At 35.6% G+C, this 16,274-nt stretch overlaps 2 protein-coding genes across 4 annotated transcripts in view; both read right to left on the reverse strand.

The window, feature by feature from the left end:
* Positions 1-3,765, reverse strand: part of LOC136767682 (polyamine-modulated factor 1-binding protein 1) — a 115,414-nt gene extending 111,649 nt beyond the window's left edge. For all 3 annotated transcript variants that reach the window (XM_066721647.1, XM_066721640.1, XM_066721631.1), the window contains exons 1-3: positions 3,623-3,765; positions 1,750-1,917; positions 1,033-1,212 (exon numbers count right to left, since the gene is read on the reverse strand). In XM_066721647.1, coding sequence (XP_066577744.1) covers positions 1,033-1,212; positions 1,750-1,917; positions 3,623-3,763 — 489 coding nt within the window. In that variant the 5' untranslated portion in view covers positions 3,764-3,765. The remainder of the gene's footprint in view (positions 1-1,032; positions 1,213-1,749; positions 1,918-3,622) is intronic.
* Positions 3,766-4,923: 1,158 nt separating this feature from the next.
* LOC136712943 (myosin heavy chain, clone 203) overlaps positions 4,924-16,274 on the reverse strand; it is a 63,424-nt gene continuing 52,073 nt past the window's right edge. The window contains exons 12-15 of the mRNA XM_066689780.1: positions 12,775-12,915; positions 5,674-5,832; positions 5,191-5,274; positions 4,924-4,947 (exon numbers count right to left, since the gene is read on the reverse strand). Of these exons, the coding sequence (XP_066545877.1) occupies positions 4,924-4,947; positions 5,191-5,274; positions 5,674-5,832; positions 12,775-12,915 (408 nt within the window). The remainder of the gene's footprint in view (positions 4,948-5,190; positions 5,275-5,673; positions 5,833-12,774; positions 12,916-16,274) is intronic.

Below are 16,274 nucleotides of genomic sequence, written 5' to 3' on the forward strand. Positions count from 1 at the left end.
TTACTTAATATGTAAAGCTATTTGGCAGACAAAATCTATTAGCATAAAGAAAAATAACCTTTGAGGGAAAAAAAAGGAACACTGTAATTGGGTCTTGAAATGTTAAAGCAATAAATAACCGCAAAGACTTTGCATTAACATAAACACAGAAACATGGAAGAAATTATTTAAAATGAAAACTTTCAACTTATTTGTTCAGCTGCACTAATGTTTGGAAAGTCAGGAACAAAACCTATTATTGTTCAATGTATTTTTTACAGGAAATAGACAGTGGCAAAGTTACAGTAGTTCAACATATGAGATCAGAGAGACAGTTTTTACAGTAAACCAAATCCAGATGTTGAAGAGACACAGGACCCTTACAGAAATTAATAGCTATGTTGTTTGCTTAGCAAATCTGAAGATAGAAGTTAGATGGATTAATTAAAGGCAACCACGCACAGCCCAGTTTGATCATCTTTCTCCTTTATTACATTTATGTCATAACAAATATTTGTTTGAGTAGTGATAATATGGCTTTTAAAAAGGAGAAAAAAGAATCACAGAAAATATGATCACTAAAGAATTTGTCCAAAATATGAAATGTGAAAAGCCAATGCGTTTTCTATTAATCTCTCTTTTGTCATGAAATTTGCCTGAACACTCTGATGTGAATTATATTACAGCAAAAAACTATATAGTTTTAAAGCTTCTTCTGCTACAGCCCAGAATGCCTTTTATCAACATTTTTTGCTTCAGAAAACTGCGTAAATACAGTGTTCGCCCACCAGATCTTTACACAGCCACATTTAAAGAGCACTGTTGTTTTCCTCACATAAATAAGTGTGGTAATAAAATCCAGTAAGTTTCAAAAGTGCTTCTTTTATATTTTAGAGTGACAACTTAAATGAGGAATGTATTTCAATGTCGATATATGGATAAAGCAGTAAAATGTGTGGGACAGACATTCTTCTAATCAAGATGTCCTAGGAATACTTGATCACAGAAATACATTTTTGAACCAAAAAATACAAGATTTTATATTCCTTTTACCTTATTGCCAGCTGCTTTCCTTGTGTCCTTTAGAGTTTCACTTGCCCTACTTAGAGCCTCCTGCTGTTTCAGGATTTGATCTTGCAGCTGTTGAGATTTTTCTGTCTTTTCCTGCAATTTGGACTTCAGTAGGCCAACTTCTAAACCCAAGGTATTAACTTGCTCTTCACTGTTCCTTAACTAAAAAAACAATAAAAAAACAAAGAAAATGCATTATTCACATCAATGTCACACTTCTTTTGAATACTTTATTCTTAATACAATTCTAATTTATTTTGTGTATACTGATAATAATGTATATAAACCAGATATAAATGAAAGTAAACATATTGGCAAAACTCTAAAATTATTTTTTGCAATACAGAGATAGTGATTGATGATCATGATGCTTATTATTACTATTATTATTATTATTATTATTATTATTATTATTATTATTATGATGTTCATATTTGTACTACTACTGATGCTGCCATCTTCATTATGGGATACTTCTCAAGTTACTAATGTGACTGTGGTAATGAATTAAAAAAAAAACTAAAATAATTTAAATAAACTTTACTCTATAATGTCATTAAATCAAGATTATTTAAGATGTCCATCAACTTGTCACATCAAATGTTTAATATTATAATTTAGATTAAACTGAAAATAACATTAAATACAATAGGCAAATTCCCAACACCTACAATTACATTTTCAAGACTGAAAAGATACCTTATTCTGCAAACACTCCAGCATTTCTTTCATTTTATTGCATTCCTGAGACACTTCATTGTTAAATTGGTCTTTCAATTTCACTGTCCTCTTCAAAGAGTCTTGTGTAGCCTTCAAGGAGGTCAAATCTAGTCGTATATGTCTTATAGTTTCCTCTTGCTCATGTACCTATTGAACAAAATATAAATTTCGTTTAAGTTACACACACATATATATATGACTATAGAAAGTCTCCACACCATAACAACATTTCAACTTTTGTTTGGAATTAAAATGCATTAAAAAAAGTTTTTTATTTCATTTTCATGTATCTATTCGTCCTACTCAACATGTTCAAAGTGAAACAAATATTCTATAAATATGTGGAAAATGTATTAAAAATAAAAACTGAAATAGCTTGGTTGGATAAATGTCAACCCCCCTTGTAAAAGCAATACTACATTATCTTAGGTGTAAGCAATCACCTTCAAAATCACACCCTAAGTTAAGTGGCCTCCATCTGTATGCAACTGTAGTGATTTACATGTTTCAGGATAAATTCAGCAGTTCCTGTAGGTTTCCTCTGCTGGGTAGTGCATTTCAACCAAGAACACCAAGGAGCTTTAAAAAAAACCTCTGGGTCAAAGTTGTTGAAAGGTATAAAATTAAAAGTTGTGTCTTTAAGAAAGAAAAAATGTGGTTCAAATTATCAGCACATGATCAAAATAGAAGCAGGTGCAGACCAGAAAAATCCAGGGTCTTCAGGGGAACTGACATTGTTTGAAAGTTAGTGCATATTTGGCCAAATAGAACATTTACACAAGACAGCCAGAAATCCCCAAAGCACAAGGAACTACACTGTCTATTGTCGGCAGGTTGATTCTGCAGTTCAAGAACAGTTAAAAGACAGACGTTAATGTGCAACCCTTTATGCACTAAGCCAAAAAAAAAAATCATTTTGAGATCAGAAGCAGAGACATAGAATTGAGAAAACTGCCTTATTATTCCACCTATCCTATTTACTGTTGCTAGGTCTGACTAACACACATTAAAAACACCAGAGCATATTTAACAAACAGAATTGCATTTGGGATTATTTTTTTAATTTAGATAGCTTACTTTGAACATGATTTAGTCTCTCTCTTTCTTTGGAGGCTTGTGTGAGGCTTCTCTGACTTTTTATGTTATTAAAGTATACAAAGTATGGTAAACTGGGAAATACATATATTTGCTATTGTTTCCATCTCATTGTCAGATTTACAGTTGCAAACATTTCTGCATGTGTGATTTAAAAAAAAACAATCAATTTAAAATGTATTTTGCAAATTATTTTCAGAATATGGTTAAGTACAGTCAAATGTGATTAATACCATATTACTCAAACATAAAGCTCAATCTGTGACATCTCTTTGAAACAGAATCCTTCTTAAATCTCTTTATTCAGACCGTTCCTTGTCATTAAATATCTAGCCATCACTCAATCACGATCAAGAAAGGGTGCCGAACGTCTTTGGTTTTGTCTGATCAAATATGGGCCATTAGATATCATAGCAAATGAACTGAAATGCAGGAATGTGACACCTTTCAGAAAAAGTGCATGGCCTTGCAGTTATTCACTGTGTTAAGTATAATTGTATAAGAATCTGAAACATGTCTGCAAACATTAAGATTGGCAAATATAAAGTTATAATGTCTCAAGGTGAAAAAGAAAATGCCAGAATTTCTCCTTTGCAAGCTGAATTAAAAGGTAATATCCTGTAACAGGTGAAATATTACATTCAGAAACTAAAGGCATCTATTGAAAGAGAATCACGTAATTTTTACAGCAGGAAAAAAAAGTGGTAAAACATAGTAGGGACAAAATTGAAGGTTGAAGATGATATGAATGACATACCTCCAATACAGCTTCCTTTTCAGAAAGCTGCGCCTTCTCGAGCTCTTTTTCCAAGGAATGTATCAACTGATCTTGTCTTTGAACATCGCTTACAGCAGCAAGGTATTGTTCTTGTAACAGTTCAAGAGATTTTTCAAGCATATGGATCTGCAATATATTCCCAACATCATCCAAGCATAGTTAGTGAGACATAAGTAAGAACATAACAAAGTTTACAAACGAGAGGAGGCCATTCGACCCATCATGCTCATTTGGTGCTAAGTAGTTAAAGACAACACATCTGTTTGGAAGGTTTAGGAACAAGAACTGAAGAACCTGGAATGTTCTCCTGACTGGCACACAGTAGGGTTAAATACTTGTATGTCCTTGAAAACCCCAGCACGTCAGCTTATATATTTCAAAGTTATACATAAGGCCTATACTACCTCACTTTACTACCTATACTACCAAATGACACGTATCTCAGACCCCTCCTGCACACACTGTGGGCTCACTACAGTAGTTACTCATGTTTTGGGAGTGTGCAGTAGTTAATAATCTATGGTCCCACAATTCTACTGTATTGACCCACATTCTAGAATCAGACATACTCATGGCTACCATTTCTAAAAGATGACTCCTCGCTTTCTCTTACCACATCGTAATGAATAGTCTTACTAGCAGGTATGACTGCAGCAAAAAAGAGCAGTTGTCTGCTCCTGGGATTCTCCTACTATTACACCATGGCATATGTAGCTGGGTATGTTAAGCGACATTGTTAGACTTGTGCTTCCACACTTCTGAAAGAGGTCTGATTCTTTATGCTCTTGCTCACATCTCAGTGTCCTCCTTTTAGTGGGCTATTTGTGTTTCTGATGTTTCCATTGGTATGAATATTTTATTGCAAGATCTGAGACACGAGCGTATATAATTCGTTCCCCTGTCTAATTTGTTTTGTAGTAATTCTATGGATTCTACAAGATGTCCTGTTGTTAAGTTTTGATGAAAAATAAAGAACAATTCATACCAAAAAAAAAGTGTGAAGGATAGCATCTTATCACATATTTGAAACTGAAGCATTACTTATTTTCGCAACAAATTGAGATCTGCAAGAGTTATTCTATTTAAAACTCTCTGCAGTGCACCTGTTATGAGATTGATCGGATGTTTCTGACTTTTAATAAGCAACAGGTCAAGCGCTCTAGCAAGAATGATGTAAGATGTGTATTTTGCTGCAGGATAGTATAAACCATACTATGAAAGCAAAAAATGATGGTGTTACAAATCACGAAATTCGTCTTTAATGATAGATAAGGGGTGAATCACTGCATCCATGCAATGTGAACCTTTGTAACACAACGTCATTATTCAGCAATTGTACAGCTCAGATCTAGATATTCCTTACAACATTGCACTGTACATCTCCAATCATATAGCAAGGGTGAATACATGCACATTGCAGGTTAAATGCAATTAATTTGACTACACAGAATGTGCATAGCTCTGGTATATTTGTTGTTGTGTGTAGTATTTGTATACTGGTAAACATATGTTGCTAGACAGAACTTCATAAATGTTAAGAAACTTGCCTTCTCCTCTGCCTGTGCCATTTTATCCTCATACCCAAATTGTTGCATTCTTAGTTTATGGATCATATCTTCTGTACAACTTATCTGTAGGAATGATAACAAATAAATATGATGCTTGTATAACATAATTAATTCACACATATATTCAGATTAATTTATATATGCCATGTGACAGAAATCTGTTCAAAGATGGATGGTGTGTACATTTTTGACTGCTAGTGTATAGAACTTAATGGAATGTGAATTCAAAACTTTACATACCTATATTAACTCATTTAAATTAACTGCAAACCTTAAGTTTTCTCCTGAATGAGTCAGTTTAATAAACTGTAAAAAGATCAATAAGTATATTTGTATTAACAATAAGCAAAACTAAATGTTTCACCTAATAATATTGTTTCAAATGATTGTCATGAATATTTGTGACTACAACAGAGTATAGATATAGATTCAAATATAAAAAATACAGATCAATAAAAATACCTCATTGCTTAGAACATCTTGTTCACTTTGGGCAGCTACAGTCTGAGCTTCTAGTCTTGCACGTAGTCGTCCATTGGTTTCTGCAGCTTCTTGATTTTTAAATTGAAGTTGTTTTAGCTCATTTGTTTGACCATCCACATTTTTCTCCAGCTTTGAAATCTTAAATGAACATAAAATTATTAAATCACTTATCACAATCTTCTGGGATCACATTGATATTTGCTGACTGTCTAGCTATCATTCATCCTTTCTATCTGTTCGTCTCTCGATATTTACATACAATGTACTGTACTGAATAAGGGCGTCTGCCAATAAATAAATAATAATAATAAAATAAAAAATGTAGTACAATATAACATTGTTCCTAAAGATCTTTGGAAACAAATGTCTATATATATATATATATATATATATATATATATATATATATATGTATGTATATATACACTCTTGTTGCTATACATGTGCGTGTGTGTATATCAAGTATATACACTCACCTAAAGGATTATTAGGAACACCATACTAATACTGTGTTTGACCCCCTTTCGCCTTCAGAACTGCCTTAATTCTACGTGGCATTGATTCAACAAGGTGCTGAAAGCATTCTTTAGAAATGTTGGCCCATATTGATAGGATAGCATCTTGCAGTTGATGGAGATTTGTGGGATGCACATCCAGGGCACGAAGCTCCCGTTCCACCACATCCCAAAGATGCTCTATTGGGTTGAGATCTGGTGACTGTGGGGGCCAGTTTAGTACAGTGAACTCATTGTCATGTTCAAGAAACCAATTTGAAATGATTCGACCTTTGTGACATGGTGCATTATCCTGCTGGAAGTAGCCATCAGAGGATGGGTACATGGTGGTCATAAAGGGATGGACATGGTCAGAAACAATGCTCAGGTAGGCCGTGGCATTTAAACGATGCCCAATTGGCACTAAGGGTTCTAAAGTGTGCCAAGAAAACATCCCCCACACCATTACACCACCACCACCAGCCTGCACAGTGGTAACAAGGCATGATGGATCCATGTTCTCATTCTGTTTACACCAAATTCTGACTCTACCATCTGAATGTCTCAACAGAAATCGAGACTCATCAGACCAGGCAACATTTTTCCAGTCTTCAACTGTCCAATTTTGGTGAGCTTGTGCAAATTGTAGCCTCTTTTTCCTATTTGTAGTGGAGATGAGTGGTACCCGGTGGGGTCTTCTGCTGTTGTAGCCCATCCGCCTCAAGGTTGTACGTGTTGTGGCTTCACAAATGCTTTGCTGCATACCTCGGTTGTAACGAGTGGTTATTTCAGTCAAAGTTGCTCTTCTATCAGCTTGAATCAGTCGGCCCATTCTCCTCTGACCTCTAGCATCAACAAGGCATTTTCGCCCACAGGACTGCCGCATACTGGATGTTTTTCCCTTTTCACACCATTCTTTGTAAACCCTAGAAATGGTTGTGCGTGAAAATCCCAGTAACTGAGCAGATTGTGAAATACTCAGACCGGCCCGTCTGGCACCAACAACCATGCCACGCTCAAAATTGCTTAAATCACCTTTCTTTCCCATTCAGACATTCAGTTTGGAGTTCAGGAGATTGTCTTGACCAGGACCACACCCCTAAATGCATTGAAGCAACTGCCATGTGATTGGTTGTTTAGATAATTGCATTAATGAGAAATTGAACAGGTGTTCATAATAATCCTTTAGGTGAGTGTGTGTATATATATATATATATATATATATATATATATATATATATGTGAAACTAAACATTACTTTTTTATATATAAAAAAAAATATTTTTTGTATTACTAATATTTAATTCATTAATGGATAAACTGTCCTGTTTTTAACAGAATGCCTTCAGTCCTTCCAAAAAGACAGCTCGTATAAATCTGTGATTGCATAAATCTCCAGCTTGGACCAAGACTTAAGGAGATTGAAAAATGACAAAGTGGAGAGGTAAGACTGCAAAATGGAGCAGTGGCCACCAACCAGTAGCTTTCCCAATAATATATAAAAAAGGAAATTAAGTATTAGGTAAATCATATAAGACATGAAAAAATATTCTACATCTATTATGACGTTAAGTCCACTTTAAATTTTTAACACATTAAAAAAAGTTGGATAAAGCTGAATATTTCTGCTACCAAATATGAACAAAGGTATTTCTAGCACTGCTATTTTAACGTATTGTTAAAATCATTTAAAAGTAATGTAACACTAACAAATGTTTGGTTTATACTTTACACCAGTACATCTGCCAAGAAAAATGAATTAGCATCCTGTACTCTCCAAGTGATTTAGTACTTGTCATTTTGACATTTATTAGAACTGTAATTGTCGTGCTTAGTTTTATATATTTATTGTAATACCATGTAGTTTTAATGTTTGTAACAATAGAAAGCTCACAGCATTATAGTTTATGTCACAACTGGAAGGGAAATCAACATTCAAGCATCAGCAATTGCAGCTGAAAAGTTCCTGTAATTTTGTTCCAGAAAAAGCTAATCAAAGCTCATGATATCATCATCATCCTCAAACTTGATCAGTCCACTGCTGGAAGGAGGCCTCCCCAAGATAATTCCACTTGTTTCGAATAGCAGTGTCTCTTGTCCAGGTCACACCAGGAGAGTTTCATATTTAATCTTCTCAGCTTTTATGTGGTCTTCTTCTAGGTATTTTGTAATCTCTTGAGATCTATTCTATTGCTTCCTTTGTCCATCTATGGTCTGATCTTCCTGCAATGTGTCTGGCCCATTGCCTGTTTAACATTTTCAATCATTGTATATGTTAAAGCCTTCATTCTTCTTGGCATGAGGCTTTTTCACTATTAGAATCAGAATCTGATGTTTGTTATACAGATACTAACACATACAGAGTCTAATTCTAATAGTGAAATAGCCACACATCAAGAAGCATGAAGGGTTTCAAATGCATTTGGATGGGTGGGCCAATGGAACATTTTGAATTTGCATCCTTATGCTATTTTACTAAATAATGATATGTCTGAAGTGTAATACTTATTCTGAATAGGTGATTATATAGTTCAACAGTCTGGAGCACTATCTGTGAGATAAAATTGTCTGTAGGCATGACTGTAGGCATGGAAAATAGACACATTCAGTCTATCATGAAGACTTCAAGAACAGTGGAACAGCAGCTAATGTAACAGGAAGAAGATGGAAGATATTTGAGTCCAAAGGTGAGGGCAGGACAGTTATGCAACAATGGCAACAATCAGGAACCTTCCAGGTACTCTGGCTTCTTCTGAATATCACTTATTGTCAGCTGCAAAAATCTGGTGCCTGTAGCAATTTTCCATGGGCAAAGTAAAAAGCCATGAATTTCCCAAAACAAATTCTCTAGCAGAATTACTGTAAGTTAAAGCAAGTACATTGGATACATTTGAAATCACTCAAAACATTTTAGACTGGGGTATCATAAACATATCTGTTACGAGAATTAAATTGCCTTTTTGATTTGTTTGTAAGAGCCTTAATTAATCATTGCTGTGAATGGCATTGCTATGCAACAAATAGACCAAGAGATTATTTTCACTAGAAAATGTCTGGATAGATTAAAACAATACATTCGATCATATTAAAACATTTAATTTATTTTGGTATCCATTCTTGTAGTATTTGTTTAAATTTTCTTCAGCATAACAGCAAAATCTCTATAAGGAAAATCATATTCTGCATTTTCTGTCTTTTGTCAATTTATACTCTTCAATTTAGAGCCTCAGTCCTGATCACTTTCAAAATCATGATCCATTAGCTTCCCATGTGTATAGGGATAAAAGAGGGATTATTTAAGCCATGCATGAAGTCTATAAATGACAACGTTAATGCTTTTCTGGAACCACAGCCAATAGTGTTAGAAAAAAGAAGAGGAGGGAGAAATACATTTTATCTAAGAAGCTTTTTTTCCACGCTGTATATAAAAACACACTATGTAGTACTTTGTTAATATAAAATTTAAACAGATCTGATATTGAACCCAGTTATTACGTAACTTTGTGGAAAAAACAAATGTCAAAGCAAGAGATGTTCGAATGATGCCATGTCCAATTGTTTTGAACCAGTTCAAATGAACAATAATTACTTATATTCATGAAAAGTCATTCAATAGTTTCTTCTATTGTAACACGACTGTGTTACTTTCTACTAATATGAGTTGCTTAATATACTATAATGTAAACCTATATAAATATAAGAATGAATATCCTATATATGTACCCTATACAGTGAGGGGAAAAAAGTGTTTGATCCCCTGCTGATTTTGTACGTTTGCCCACTGACAAAGAAATGATCAGTCTATCATTTTAATGGTAGGTGTATTTTAACAGTGAGAGACAGAATAACAACAAAAAAATCCAGAAAAATGCATTTCAAAAAAGTTATACATTGATTTGCATGTTAATGAGGGAAATAAGTATTTGACCCCTTCGACTTAGTACTTGGTGGCAAAACCCTTGTTGGCAATCACAGAGGTCAGACGTTTCTTGTAGTTGGCCACCAGGTTTGCACACATCTCAGGAGGGATTTTGTCCCACTCCTCTTTGCAGATCCTCTCCAAGTCATTAAGGTTTCGAGGCTGACGTTTGACAACTCGAACCTTCAGCTCCCTCCACAGATTTTCTATGGGATTAAGGTCTGGAGACTGGCTAGGCCACTCCAGGACCTTAATGTGCTTCTTCTTGAGCCACTCCTTTGTTGCCTTGGCTGTGTGTTTTGGGTCATTGTCATGCTGGAATACCCATCCACGACCCATTTTCAATGCCCTGGTTGAGGGAAGGAGGTTCTCACCCAAGATTTGACGGTACATGGCCCCGTCCATCGTCCCTTTGATTCAGTGCAGTTGTCCAGTCCCCTTAGCAGAAAAACACCCCCAAAGCATAATGTTTCCACCTCCATGTTTGACGGTGGGGATGGTGTTCTTGGGGTCATTCCTCCTCCTCCAAACATGGCGAGTTAAGTTGATGCCAAAGAGCTCGATTTTGGTCTCATCTGACCACAACACTTTCACCCAGTTCTCCTCTGAATCATTCAGATGTTCATTGGCAAACTTCAGACGGGCCTGTACATGTGCTTTCTTGAGCAGGGGGACCTTGCGGGTGCTGCAGGGTTTCAGTCCTTCATGGCGTAGTGTGTTACCAGTTGTTTTCTTGGTGACTGTGGTCCCAGCTGCCTTGAGAACATTAACAAGATCCTCCCGTGTAGTTCTGGGCTGATTCCTCACCGTTCTCATGATCATTGAAACTCCACGAGGTGAGATCTTGCATGGAGCATTCTTTGTCAGTGGGCAAATGTACAAAATCAGCAGGGGATCAAATACTTTTTTCCCCTCACTGTACATATGAATTATAACAAATAAATGTATTGAAATACTCAGCTTTACACTTAAGAATAGGATTCTTTTTTTTTTTTTAAATCACATTAAATGATGAAATTGGATTGCTTTGGACAGCGATATTAACTTAGATAATAAACATGTAAAATGCTACAATAACATAAGAAAGAAAATTAAGAGTTCTGTTGAAGTACATTTTCAAAACCTTCCCAAAATACTTATTCTACAGCAGACGCAGGCACTGTGATAGTCTGATAAGAGTTAATTGACCTGAATTCAGTGAGGAATGGTAGTTGGTGCCATATTGTGAGTATGGAGGTATATAATTAGTTTTCCCCATTTTGACATATGTTTTCAACTGAGGAGTACTATTTGAAAGTGGAAGAAAATATGTCTTAATAATGCTGAACGTAATAATAGCTTGACTACAATGGCAATGCATGTTCTGGATTTTGGATTTGCATGTTAAATGGATGCATGGGAGAGGAGGTGAAAAATGCAGTTGATTTCATATCTGAATACATTTTTAAGGCAAAATTGGTACTCAGAACTTTGAATTTGGTGTATTCAACATGCAAATAGCATAATGTGAGTGAGAAGACCTGATATCCAATGTCTGCATTGCACAGCATTAGGACAAATTGTTTGGATGGAACTGTTGTGTCCCAACGGTGATGGACTGAATTTGATGGACAAAGCAATTGAGTTTTTCACAGAAAAGCATGGATACATTAATCGATGTAAAAGGAACAATGCATTACTGACTGATTGCAATACCAACTAATCTAAAATGAACTAGAATGTTACCAATAGACTATTCTGATTGTTATTAATAAATAACTTACTCATTTAAAAAATTCAGGAAAAAAAGCACTAAATAAGACTTTCTCTGGCATATACATAAACAAATACATACAGGCATAAACTCTCACAAAAATGCTTGGGGCATATCTGGACAATAGCAGGTGATGCCTTCTTCAGACACATTTATGCAAACATTAACATATGGAACCCTTAATGACTCTCATTACCTAGTGTGACAACTAACAATTATCAGTTGCCTTAGAGATTTTATCAAACAAGCTAAACTGTTGCCAACTAAGACATCAGATAATGAAGACACAGCTGAAATGGGATGTTGCAACAGACAATTAATTAAGTAATTAGCCTAATGAATTCTTTACTCAAGCATTTTTTGGCTCAAGATATGAATTAATTACACTGGGTAATTAAATTAACCAGGTTTTAATTTCACAGCTGCACTCCTGGCACACCCTCTGTGTCTCACCCTAGCACACTTTTACTGCAGGTGGGCTTGTCTCAAGTGTCATTCATCTTTGACATCTTCTTCACAAAATCCTTCACATTCAATTGAATAAATTACACAAATATTGTTAGATGGACAGTTAGAGACAGACTAGATAGAAGATGCACTTATTAGTATACAATGATAATGAAAATATAATGTCAAAACAGACTTAGGCTTAAATCTGAGTTTATGTTACGACAATATTTGCTTTTGACTTTGCCAGAGGAGCTGCGGAAACTAAGGCTATATCAACAATCTGCATCATTATTACAGTGACGAAAGAGTATTCATTTTAGACAGTTTATCAGATTTGGGGAAACAAAATTCAATTAGAACTATTAGTAACTGGTGTAGGAAAACTGGAAAAAATAAATCACAACGGGTTATTTAAAAATTTAAATAATAAAGTATACCACTTCTGCATCAACCAAGTTATGTACCTTTTCTTTTGCAGAAATGTATTTATCTTTCCAGCTGGCCAGATCTTCACTTATCTGTCTCACTTTCTGCTCTTGGTCCTGGAGCTTCATTCCATATTCCTCACTGAGACTGTCCTTCACGGTGGCTAACCTGGCTTGTGACTGAAAGACAACATGTAATTATCTGTTATTTGCTTGTATACAAAATACTACTTCAGATGCATTACTCACCAAGTTTAAGGTTTATATGTATATATAACTATATGTTGAACTAAGCAGAATTCAGTCAGATGTTTTATCACTCAGACTTAATCATTTATGTTTTCAAGAAAATACTTTTGAACTAAGAGAAAAAAATATATATAATTTCATATTTTTATACATCAATCATAACCCCCCCCCCTATAACTGTAAACAATTAAAACCATTGTTAACTCATATGAGGACACTCTACATATCATAAAAGACTATCGTTCGACATGAGCTGTGAAATTAAAAACAATCTTATACAGAGGGAGAAAAAAGTATTTGATCCCCTGCTGATTTTGTACGTTTGCCCACTGACAAAGAAATGATCAGTCTATAATTTTAATGGTAGGTGTATTTTAACAGTGAGAGACAGAATAACAACAAAAAAATCCAGAAAAATGCATTTCAAAAAAGTTATACATTGATTTGCATGTTAATGAGGGAAATAAGTATTTGACCCCTTCGACTTAGTACTTGGTGGCAAAACCCTTGTTGGCAATCACAGAGGTCAGACGTTTCTTGTAGTTGGCCACCAGGTTTGCACACATCCCAGGAGGGATTTTGTCCCACTCCTCTTTGCAGATCCTCTCCAAGTCATTAAGGTTTCGAGGCTGACGTTTGGCAACTCGAACCTTCAGCTCCCTCCACAGATTTTCTATGGGATTAAGGTGTGGAGACTGGCTAGGCCACTCCAGGACCTTAATGTGCTTCTTCTTGAGCCACTCCTTTGTTGCCTTGGCTGTGTGTTTTGGCTAATTGTCATGCTGGAATAACCATCCACGACCCATTTTCAATGCCCTGGCTGAGGAAAGGAGGTTCTCACCCAAGATTTGACGGTACATGGCCCCGTCCATTGTCCCTTTGATGCGGTGCAGTTGTCTTGTCCCCTTAGCAGAAAAACACCCCCAAAGCATAATGTTTCCACCTCCATGTTTGACGGTGGGGATGGTGTTCTTGGGGTCATTCCTCCTCCTCCAAACACGGCGAGTTGAGTTGATGCCAAAGAGTTCGATTATGGTCTCATCTGACCACAACACTTTCACCCAGGTCTCCTCTGAATCATTCAGATGTTCATTGGCAAACTTCAGACGGGCCTGTACATGTGCTTTCTTGAGCAGGGGGACCTTGCGGGCGCTGCAGGATTTCAGTCCTTCACGGCGTAGTGTGTTACCAATCATTTTCTTGGTGACTATGGTCCCAGCTGCCTTGAGATCATTAACAAGATCCTCCCGTGTAGTTCTGGGATGATTCCTCACCGTTCTCATGATCATTGAAACTCCACGAGGTGAGATCTTGCATGGAGCCCCAGACCGAGGGAGACTGACAGTTATTTTGTGTTTCTTCCATTTGCGAATAATCGCACCAACTGTTGTCATCTTCTCACCAAGCTGCTTGGTGATGGTCTTGTAGCCCATTCCAGCCTTGTGTAGGTCTACAATCTTGTCCCTGACATCCTTGGACAGCTCTTTGGTCTTGGCCATGGTGGAGAGTTTGGAATCTGATTGATTGATTGCTTCTGTGGACAGGTGTCTTTTATACAGGTAACGAGTTGAGATTAGGAGCTCTCCCTTTAAGAGAGTGCTCCTAATCTCAGCTCATTACCTGTATAAAAGACAGCTGGGAGCCAGAAATCTTGCAGATTGATAGGGGATCAAATACTTATTTCCCTCATTAACATGCAAATCAATGTATAACTTTTTTGAAATGCGTTTTTCTGGATTTTTTTGTTGTTATTCTGTCTCTCACTGTTAAAATACACCTACCATTAAAATTATAGACTGATCATTTCTTTGTCAGTGGGCAAACGTACAAAATCAGCAGGGGATCAAATACTTTTTTCCCTCACTGTATATATAAGCTGGAAGTCCACATGCTCCTTAGTGGTGGTGATGGTGGGGGGTGATCTACCTTTTGGCTTTTGGACTGGGACTTGAATATGGATTTGTGATTTGGAGTGGTTTGCTGCTATGTTCATTTCTTTGATATCTGTTTTGAGAGGGACCTGCTTGCACAGTTAGTTAGAATAAAAAAAAAAAAGTAAGCTCTTGTTTTTTTGTCTTTCTTTTGATTCACTAGTATAATAAATCACATGCTTTGCACCATATTTCCCTGTCTGTTTGTGACCTTTTTTTATAGACCCTGCCTTATCGAGCACTGGCATTGTTCACCCCCCACATGGTGCCACAATATATATATTTGAAGGCTCTAGTGTATTTTATTTTCCTCAAATTATCCAAACTCATATAACAAACAACTTAGAGTAACTACACTTCCTTTCTCCTGGGATCTTGAATTTTAGGCATTGTTGTTAAGAAATTCAGATGTTGTCTTTTCTATTCATAGTTCAAATTTAATTTGTGCATTTAGAGTTTCAATGTGTATTACTCAGATATGCACACGGATATAAATATATATGATGTGGTACAATGGATGCAATGATAGTGTGTCGCTCATTTCCTTTATTTATTTTTGTTTTGTTTAATTATTTATTTATACCTATTTAATATACTGGGTTAATAAACATCAGCAAAGAAAAATAAGCCACTACTTAAAAGGGGAAAAAAAAAAGCATTGGTGATTTTGACAGATACATTATCATTCTGCTAAACAGAGAATCAAAACAGGTTTTTCAAAGCCTGTTACCGCTGAAATAAGTAAAGTTGAAAATGTCAGTAATTGGAGACTTCGATTTAATATCTTCCATATCTCCTAGGGTATACCTCTGTCAATAATTTCACAAATAATACCACAGCAGAGCAAAATAAATGAATACAGTAGCGAGGCTGAAGCAGAGAGTAAAGACCTTCTGCAGGAGGACCTTTTAGATCAACTAATTATTTGATTTTTTATTATTCTAGGCTTGTGATAGATATTATTATATTACTAAAAACTGATTGATAATCTCATCCACAATGTAACAATAGTAGGCAGCTGGTAACTGAATGATAGGAGAGGACTGTGCAGGAACAGACTCCCACAAGCTGCCATGGTAAATGGTATATATTCATAAATATAGACACAGAAAGTATCATTATTCAATGTCCTCACGGAAAATGAAACCTTTTTTCCCTCAAATATTCATACCCTCTGCAAGTTGATTTATTTTAATATTTCCCCAGTGATATTGTGCTTATAACCTTTACATACAGTGAAATCAGCAAACATGCTATCAGTGGTGTATAACATGGAAGGAAAATTTAAATCTATGTTTTTTAAATATAGTTTTATTTAGAAAAATGATGTTAAAGACTGTCCAGCAATAATACGAAATA

Source organism: Amia ocellicauda, chromosome 2, assembly GCF_036373705.1.
Source record: "Amia ocellicauda isolate fAmiCal2 chromosome 2, fAmiCal2.hap1, whole genome shotgun sequence".
Taxonomy (NCBI): Eukaryota; Metazoa; Chordata; class Actinopteri; order Amiiformes; family Amiidae; genus Amia; species Amia ocellicauda.